This window comes from Musa acuminata, chromosome BXJ2-9 (genome assembly GCF_036884655.1).
Source record: "Musa acuminata AAA Group cultivar baxijiao chromosome BXJ2-9, Cavendish_Baxijiao_AAA, whole genome shotgun sequence".
NCBI lineage: Eukaryota > Viridiplantae > Streptophyta > Magnoliopsida > Zingiberales > Musaceae > Musa > Musa acuminata.
In genome coordinates, this window is record NC_088346.1 from 24,334,672 (window position 1) to 24,345,101 (window position 10,430).

The window sequence follows — 10,430 nt, forward strand, 5'->3', positions numbered from 1 at the left end:
AATGGATCATCCGAGTTTCTAGAAAATGGATATCCCAGAAGTTCTCCCAAAGTGAACTAGCTGATGATGAGCTCGATAGTTGATGGAGCTGGAGCTGGGAATGTGAGTGAGGTAAGAGATCTCTAAGGTTTGCATCAATAACTTGATATCCGAAATGATGCCACGAAGGAACCAAATATAATGTATTAGTGCTGGGAGTCCGTTTGAATGAATCCAAATATACTTCCATTGGAGAGCAGCAGCATGGTTTAAGAGGCTTCCAACACCGCCAGCGCTTCTGCCATGTCCACATTGTGAGCTTTGCAAGACTTGCAGCCGACAACAATAAGTACATATTCTGGTGAAGTAAAAGATAAAGGCAGCTCCTACAGAAGAATCAGGAGACAAAAACGAGCCATCACTCTACAAAATGAAATCAAAGTTTCCTGCCCCTATATAATAAGGATTCTGAGTGGATATAATTCCAGCCCCCTCGGTCTCAGGTGCTACCTGGTCTCGTTCGTTAAGGACTAACACACCTTGTATACAAGGGAAGAAGGCTAGGAACAACGGTTACGAAATCTATTATTATTTCTATTCAGCCAAAAAGTCCAAAAAACCATAGGAAATTAGGGATAAGAATCGGGTGGACTCAGCTTTGTCAAATCCTTCCTTTTCTCTAAGCCAAGTACCCAAACACATCAAATGACATTTCCATCATCGTCGATTCACCAATAAACTGTGATATTCAGTTTATTTCACTACCATGCTAATGACAGGAATAGGAATTAGACGACTACGATAAGCATCACAAATTTCTCTATCTCGTCCTAAATAAATACATTAAGATAGGCAACAGTGCAAACCAAGATAATGTAAAGATGCACTGACAATAAACATCAAAGAGCAGAAAGCAAGATCTGAGGCAAAGAAGAGGACGAGAGTAACAAGGTAACAATCGTTGTCAAAGTGAAAAGGATCAGCCATTGATTTTCAAGTCATCCATTGAGGAACTCCAAACAGGATAAACTCCTAACATTTTGAGTTTACATTAGGGTAATACAAAAAGCATCATCAGCCTCAGTCTCAAATATTTGATCATCTACTTGCTTTATGTCATCCCCCCACTTGTTGCTGTTCTAATTATCTGAAACAGCGCTGCAAAACAGAAAAAGAGAGAACCAATCAGCATAGTATCAAACAAAGAGTGTTAAACTTGCTTCTGATTTCGATACCAATTTCAAAGATAGGATAATTTCTAGTATGTTTAGTGATAGGGGCAAATATTAAGGTCAATGATCATCCGACACGTGTCCGCATGCATGACAGTCATGTCAGCCATGTAGATAAAACTTGTCTCCCCTTTGTCTACCCACATGGACATGAGTCCAAAGCAGACATTTGTGGGCTGTCTTCTCCTTTGTCATCTATGTGGGCTGTTAGGAGCCGTTAAGGGCTGCCTCTCCATGGTATATTTTGCCTCTACTATTAGGTATAAAAACTCATTTTTGGCACAGTTAATAGGGAGATCAATTTGTACTGCTCATCATCACACTCACCTTCCTTGGGTAATACTATCTTGGGCATCAAAGGGATTGAGTTGAGAAACCTCTCTCAACCTCGGGTAATACTACCTTGGGCATCAAAGGCACAGATAAATAAATGATTCTGAGAGTACTACCTTGGGCATCAAAGGCACAGATAAATAAATGATTCTGAGAGCTTTGTATTCAGAAGACTAACGATTATTTGAGGAAAAGTAGGATTCACAGAAAAAGATTAAGAGGCTTTTTGAATAAACAAGTTTAGATCAAGCTTCACCTAGAGAAATATTAGGTTTCACCACGTGAAACAAAGACAAGACTTCAAAAGAGAGTTGCAAAAGGCAAGCAATAATGGAGTACGTTTTAAATATTTCAGCTTGCAACCTTCTTAAAGAAAACACTAATAGGTTTCAGCACTGGTCAAGAACAATTATGTTACAGAATCATTCAGTTTTCCGGTGACATGATCACCAACTGCTTGGTGCTGAAATTATTCTTGACCAGAAAGTGAGACGGGTTAACAGGTGAGATGTGGAGAATCAAAATGTATATAATCTTAAGAAAGATAATGTTTTCTTGATTCATCAATTGACAACATCCATTCACTGTCAAGGAAACTAATGTGATCAAAGCTGAAACTAAATGCATACCAACAATTTGAAAAGCATAATCTACCTTATAGTTCATCTTATTTATTTATTTTATTTTGTAAATTCAATTGTTGTTTAATCTTATGATAAAATAAAATATGTAACCAAAATTTAATCATCAATTTTGCAGATGGGTTTATGGTCACGTACACGATCCAATAACAACAAAGATAAAGAACCCGAGAACAATAGGCCCAACAGGATAGTCGTTTCCTTTCTTTGCTGTTGACTCAGACACAGACCCCCTCTTTGTTATATTTTTCTGAAACTTTGCTACTTTCCTATCAGCAAGGCGCCTTGAGGTAGTCTGTCGAAGAAACAACCAACCCATATTATATAATGCATCGAAGATCAGCTAAATTTGATTGTCCGTTGAAGATAAAAGAATAACAACCTTTAAAAGTACAGTGAAGATAAATCATCATAACTAAATGCTAGTCATCAATACCACAACAAAGATGTACTAAGCATAATGGTTTTTCTTGTAAAAGAATGAAACACAAGCACTCAAACAAAAATATAAATTTGTCAATCAGCTCATGAAACATAAAAACAAAAGAAGCATAAGGTCCCAACAATTTGTCGTCAACTATGAAGTAGAAGAAAGGATTAAAATCATCATAAAAGGGGCTACCATGTACAAGTAAAAGAGTTTGCCAGTTAATTTCTCTATCTTGTACTTTCTATTTGTGCATGAGATAACATTAGTCCTTCCATTTTCTGCAGTCGAAACGGTCATCTGTGCTCTGAGAAAATGCCAATGAAACTTAACATATAAATGGTCATCGGCTCAAGGTGATTAAACTCACTTAAACTCATGCTTTTAAGTAAACACAGAATAGTGTGTTGACACAAAAATATGCATGATCTATCTATATCTAACATTCACTAATTTGATAAGAAAACACAAAGTTAACATTGATTTTTTCTCTATTGCAAGTTGGTTTTTAACTGTTCCCATATACCATATGGTCAGACCAAGCAACCAACACCAAAAATATATAATTTAGAATGCCTAAGGTTGTTGCATTGGAAATAGGAAAACATGGTTGGTACTGCTGATCTAAGTGCTAAGGTTCTAATTTGCAGGTTCTGACTTGCTCCGGCAAACTAAAGCACTTGCATATGCAGTTGCACATAGCCTCAAAGACAAGCCCACCTCATATACCATTTATCAAAACTTTCTCATACATGAATTTGCCGACAAGACATTAGAATTTAAATCAACAAATTAGAAATAAATACTAAATTCTTCTTGCTAAAGGTACCAAATTAACTAAGCTTCACCCCACTGAAATTCAGGAATCGTCACTACAGTCTTCATCTGCTACTGAACTGATGGCAAGAAATGAACTGAAGGGGCCTCATAATCTATTTTTCATTTCCACAGAGCTACATGGATACTATTTAATTCATCATCAGCCCATCTAACTGCCTTGAACATTTAAACATGCACTGCAAACACCCACAGACACAAGTACTGGGCATGAAAAGTTCTTTTGGATAATTTCATTGAGACCACATACATAAATCTGGAATGAAAACTTAAACTTAAAGCACTTCCTCAAATAATAAATTGACCTGAAATTATGCAGTAATCCCAAATACGGGTGGCCCAAGGAAAATTTGAGAATAGATACCATCACATCATACCCAGGAAGAAAATTAAAAAACAAGATACAAAGCTGAAGTTGTTATGACTTCTTCACATCAATTCTTTTTCTGTTTGGACATTCTATTCCTTGACAAGAGATAAACAATGGTGTCTTCCAAAGTTATCCAAATAACTTTCAGCTTATCATATCTTGCATGGACCAAATTTTATCTTGCATGACATTCTATTCCTTGAGATTCTGTTTGGACCAAATCCTAGGTCATCTTATCTTGTGTGGAACTTTTCCTCTTAAAATCTCATCTACTTTTAAAATCTAGCTAGCCCTGATAATCATGAAAGTTTCCAAATAGGAGAAACCAGTAAAAGGATTGATGAATTCTGCCAACCCTTTTAGAGAACTTCAGACCAAAAAAATGTTTTCAAATCGGAGAAACTAGGAAAGGATTGAGATTTCTGCCAACCCTTTAAGAGAACTTCAGACTGAAAAAATCTACATTACATATATTACATTACATACATACATATAAACACCAGTAAGTGGAAAATATCATTAGCCAGCCAGTCTTAGGCTTAAATTTTTTCTTTTGATAGTAGAAACTGCACAACACCATAAAAAATATCGACATGATATTTCATCAATTGGCAAAACTTTGAAAGTGTGAAATTGAATTAGAGGGATAAGGACATACGTATCTTCTAGGTTAAAAAGAACCCACATCAAGCCATCCTAATCAGTACACGTTCAGAATTTGTAGAAACAAGCCTCAAATTCTTAGTAACTTTTTCAGATAAAAGACCCTTATATATGTCAAAGATTATCATAATGATGTAGAACAGAGTAGGAAGGTAGAGAGAAAGAGAGGGGAAGAGAAAGAAAGAAAAGTGTGAGATAAGAGAGCATAAGAGACCAGAGAAGATACAATTTTTTTCATTCAAATATGAAGTAAGTAATCCATTGACAAGCTTCACTATTTATAGGGGTTTAGGAGCCTTAGTATAATCAATGAAGACAATGATTCCCAAGAGTAATCTCCTAGGGAATTAGTATATCTTTTAGGAATCCAAAATGTGACTTCTAGGATACATTAATAGTAAATGAGTGCATTTAATACAAAAGGAGTCCCTAGAAATACCAAAAGACTTTTTCAATTTTCAACACAACTCTTAGAATTTTTAGGACAACTAATTGATGACTTTTTGTTGATTTTTTTGCTTAGAATAAACTTTTTTGAAATCCTTTGTAAATCTAGAGTGATCTGCAACGTACTAATCTAATAAGTCTGGTGTAAAGTCACAAAGTTTCTCCAACGTAATCCAAATGGCATCGGAAGTTGGACAGTTGTGCCACATGACAAGAAAGTATTAAGTAATCTTAGTAGTAGATGTAACAAGATGGTCATCAAGAATGGCCTCTACGTCATCCCTGTGTTACGGGAAAATTGATGCTTTAGGAGGATTGTTACCTATAGGAACACTAGTAGACACAGGAGGCTCAAAAGTATTATGATATGGAGTTAAATCCTCAACAATGAAAATTATACTAATATGCAAGTCAGAAAGCAAATCGAGCATATATGCATTAGTTTTTGGATAATGGGGAAACGAATAATGGCTCGAGCATACAACTTTTTGAATGAAGTTTTAGGGAATCTCTCAAGGTAAATGTGAACTAAGACATAATCGCTAACTTGAAACTCTTGACTTCTATGATGTGCATTAATGGCAAGTTTGTAACTTTCATTACTTAGGGTAATTTTACGTTGAATTTTAGTATGCAAATCATAAATATGTTAAGCAAAGGAGTGGGTTGGTTTTGAGGCACAATAGTCAAGTGGAAAGGGTGCAAGGTCAATAGTTTAGTGAATTTCCCATAAGGGTGGCAGCTCACTAGGTAATTCCGAGGGTTTGACATTAGAAAATTCATCTGATAAGGATTTAACCTAAGGAATTAGATCAAGAATAGTGCAAGAGCTAGGAATTTCTCTAGCAATGATGGCCACACAAAATTTATTGTTTAGGCTCTCTACTTCAAAAAATTTAAGATCCAATAAGTGGAGTCCCTTAGTGGCTGGGGCTTGTGGAAGAGCCTTGAGAGTTACATTTTATCCTTTTCTGATAGTTTTACTAGTCATAGGATAATTTTTTGTCTTTGTATCGAAAGCATGCGTGTTTTCTCTCCCTTGATTAGTAACATCAAGATCATACAATCAAGGCCGACCTAAAAGAATCTTGGCAACGTCCATTGGTATGACATCACAGTAAATCTCATCCTGGTAATCAACCATTTTGATTAGTACCAAGCATCTCTCGATCATGGATAGAGTGGTTTTGTCAACCTAGGCTATTTTGAAATGGGTCCGATGTGACTCTACCTTAAGGTTTAGCCTCTTGATAACATATTTTGAGACTACGTTCATAGTGCTACCCCTATCAATAACCAATTTGCAAGTTCTTTCCTCGCTTCAGATAAAAGTATAAAAGATACTTGTCCTCTTCCATTCATTGGAATCACTAGTAGTGGAGGGAATCATGCGGACAACATTAACATAGGCAACTTTAATTTCTAGTTCGTTTTTGTCACCTGAGTAGGCTTCGGGTTCAACAACTTGGTCTGCTTCCTTGATTTGATCATCTGATTCTTATTTTAAGGTAAGGGTACGTTGAGAACAATTATGGCAATAATGACATTGGATTGAAGATGAACTAGTTTGAGATTCAATAGTTGAACTAGTTGGACAATTCATGGTTAGGCCAGGATTGTTACTAGTAGTAGGGATTTTTGGATTGACAAAGCCACCACTTAGGGTAGATTAGAAAATAGTTCTATTGTCGAGAAACTAAGAAGATGCTCGATGAATTAGATAAAGTTTGATGTACTTTTTAATCTTAAGGGCTCGTCGAGAAGCTCCCTTCATGGTGTTGGGGAAACTAAGGGAGACTTCCCGTTGGATGTCAAACCTCAATCCATTAACAAATCTTTGGAAAGTGATGATTTTTTGTCCTCTTCTATTTCACACCTAAGTAAAAGTTCCTCAAATTGGGCCAAATACTCCACTAAAATTTAACTGTTTAAGGTTTAATAATTGTTCAACTAATTAGCTTCAAAAGTAGGATGGTAAATATTTTTCTTTAAGTTTTTATTTCATGACTTTCCATTGAGTGATGGGAGGTCTCGACGGTGTTCAAGACTACATTCAATATGTTGTTGATATTTCCAAACGGATCCTACTAGTTTTAATTTTGCAAACCGTACACGTTCAACATCAATCATTCCATACCACTCAAAATAATCTACCATGCTATCTAACTAGTCAATAAACACATTTGGGTCAAACCTACCTTCAATGTTCGACACATCCACTTTGACTCTTCTAGCCATTTCCCCCAGATTGTCAACAAGTCGAACTCGTTGGCCTATTGCTCGGGTTTGTGGATTTCTAGTAAGTTCTAGGAATTTATCATTAAGGCCAAAAGCTTAGACATCAGGAATTGTTGAAGCATGATTGTGAATAGGTGCCTTATAGGTGGACCTAGGATTTATTCAAATTGGGGCTCGAGGAGTACGTAAAATTCCTTGATTTAAAGCTATGGATTGTGGAGAATGGACACGTTGCCTAATCGACTCATCAACCTCCTCATTCATGGGTCATTTTTCAATGTGTTGGAGAGCTCTTAGGACTTAGGTCATTTGGTCACATAATTGGTTCAACATTGTGTCATGATATACTAGCTTATTTCTAAGGGTGTCTATCTCACTCTGTTGGTTTAGGGATTCATCAAGATTGGTTTGGTTTTCACCTTACCGAGTCATGATTCTAATGCTATCGACAAATTACCTTTTGGCAATGAGGTTGATAATTGTTGCAATACACAAGGTATAAATGCAATGTTTTAAATAGTTCTCACTTTTTTATCTCACTTTTTGTTATGATTTATTTTGGACAACTTTTAGTTGTTCAAATTTTAGTGGTATTATAATTGTAGCTAAAGGGAAGACAGAAGGTGATAAATGGAGAAAAAAAGAAAAAGATGAGGTGAGAAGCGATGAAAACCACGATCTAATATGGTCCACGAATTCTGTAGGGACAGTCGCACAAAAGTCCAACTCCACAGGCAAAGGGTTGACGTTGGAGGTGCAAGGATCCGTAAGTGATGTCACTGTATTGAAGCTGCTAATTGAGGCCCAATGAGGTACAAGGCAGGTTTCTTGATAAGCTATGATTCCAAATTGATGTAGAATAGAGTAGGAAAGTAGAGAGAGAGAAGGGAAGAGAAATAAAGAGAAGTGTAAGATAAGAGCGAAGAGTAAGAGACCAAAGAAAATGCAATTCTTTTCATTCAAATCTAAAGTCATTCATTCATTGACAAGCTCCACTTTTTAGAGGGGTTTGTGGGCCTTAGCATAATCAACGAAAGCAACGATTTCCAAAAGTAATCTTCTAAGAAATTAGTATGTCTTTTAGAAATCCAAAATGTAACTTCTAGAATACATAAATAATAAATAAGTGCACTTAATACAAGAGTTCACTTAATACAAAAGGAGTCCCTAGAAAGACCAAAAGACTTTCAAATTTCAACACAACGCTTAGAATTTCTAGGCCAATTAATTGATGATTTTTTGTTATTTTTTTTGTCTAGAATAAACTCTTTTGAAATCCTTGATAAAGCTAGATGGTTCTCCACCACATAACTAACCTTAAATTACAATAGCTTTCCAAAATTTTCTATCCCTAGTAGTAAACAATCTATATCCTAATACACAAATACCATAATCAAGACTTCTATAACCAGGCTGTCACCAAGATTCTGATATCCTAATAGATCTAAAACCACCTGTGTAACATCTTACTCCTAGTTCCACCCATACCCGACATGCATGACTAAAGTAAAATGTCACATTTCAAATTTTCATTACTACTATCAATAGAAGTGCAGCGAAAAATTAATTAGGAGATTGAAAGTGCTGTCACTACAACAAACCCTTGTGGGGAAAATTAAAGATTTACAGATCAAGGACCCTTATTTAAACCGATTGAAGTTTGAGATTGAGGTAAAGAAGAGAAAGGATTTTCACATTGATGAAGAGGTAATCATATTTAGGAGTAGGGCGTTACAATCTGATCCATAAAAGTTACCACTGGCAGTACAAGTCAACTAAAATCACAAATTCAGATCTTTTAACAGCACTCGTTCTTTTACTAATTTTAATTAATAAATACCTAGTTTAGCAAAACATGCTTAATTGTCTCTTACTGTCCGATTTTCTCAAAAGATTCTTATTCGAATAAGCTTTGATCACCCTTGGTTAACCAATATACATGTGATATGAGCCACAAGCATAATCCATAACAACAAAAGAATGAAGTTTTTGCATGTACCAAGAGACAAACTACGGCAAACAAACAGATATAATAGAATCAAGAATATTCTCCAACATAAGTATGCATGTTAAGACTTTGAGAAAGAATTCAAAAGATAACCACAAATAGGATAAATTACAGCCTGCTAATCTCCCCTTCACGTTAAAAGTGATTTTCCTTTCTATACAACACCACTAACAACAAGAGCTATGTTGAAGGTGCTATCACTAGTCAAAATCACGAAGCAAACCATAAATGAGTTGATTTTTCCTTCTTTTCTATGCTTAAAATACAAAAAGTTTTCACACATAGCGGTCCTTATTCTCATATACAATTGTAACTAGGATTCGTGGACAATAAATTTCACAGAAGAAGTGACCGGTAACTGGTAAAGCAAGGCGGACGCCCTTAAGAACATAATCAAATCATCCCAAGCTAATCTATCAGGAACATAACCAGATCATCTCATACTAGCAACAAAAACCCAACAGATTCTAGATCCCACTTAATACTAACAGATCTATGTGTCTGCATGCACTACCAGATGTATCACAAAGACAGTTCGTCGAGAAGGTGAAGAAAGATGAAGCCAGACCGAAGATTTCGGCGAACCAGCCAAAGATTCATCGGAGGAGTGTAGATCTAAGGAAACATGCAACAACAAAGAATAATCTAAGCAGAACAATTAGGGATTTCATGCAGGTGGCTCACCATCTTGTCGCGGGACGGAGGGACGGAGTCTAGTGGAAGGACCAAGTGGGAAAATGACGAAAGCGAGGAAATCCCGTGCGGTAATAAGTCGCGATCTCAACCTAACTTCAACCAACGGCGTCTCGATTTTTCAAGCATAGCTCAACGCAAATTATAGATAATTAAAGTATAACTTATATATATATATATATATATATATATATATATATATAAAAAATCTGACCACGATTCTGCAATTGTGGATTCTGGTTTGGCAAAACCTAGGACCAAAATTGAACCAACAAAGCTGGTTTTGGAACCAGTGGTTCCGGTTTGACCCATTTTCATTATTGATTCAAAACTATATTTTTTATTAAAAAATATATTATAACATAAAAAAAAATTATAATTTTATTTTTATATTTAAAAAAAAGATGTACATCTGAGTGTATATGTGTAATAATTAACTAAAAAAATTAGAAATAAAATTAAATAAAATTATAATTATTTAATCGCTTTTGGCGTCGGACGTTCTGATAATCCTTGTAGTTGATATATCGAATACGAGGTCATTATCTTTGCGAATGATCTC

General features: G+C 35.6%; 1 protein-coding gene across 1 annotated transcript; it reads right to left on the minus strand.

Moving 5' to 3' along the window:
- Window positions 1-940: 940 nt before the first annotated feature.
- On the minus strand, window positions 941-10,004 carry LOC135623314 (uncharacterized). Its single transcript, XM_065126132.1, has 3 exons — window positions 9,860-10,004; window positions 2,324-2,480; window positions 941-1,137 (listed from the first exon to the last, which is right to left on the minus strand). The coding sequence occupies exons 1-3, from the start codon at window positions 9,860-9,862 to the stop codon at window positions 1,091-1,093; spliced, it is 207 nt and encodes a 68-aa protein (XP_064982204.1). The 5' UTR covers window positions 9,863-10,004; the 3' UTR covers window positions 941-1,090.
- Window positions 10,005-10,430: the final 426 nt, after the last annotated feature.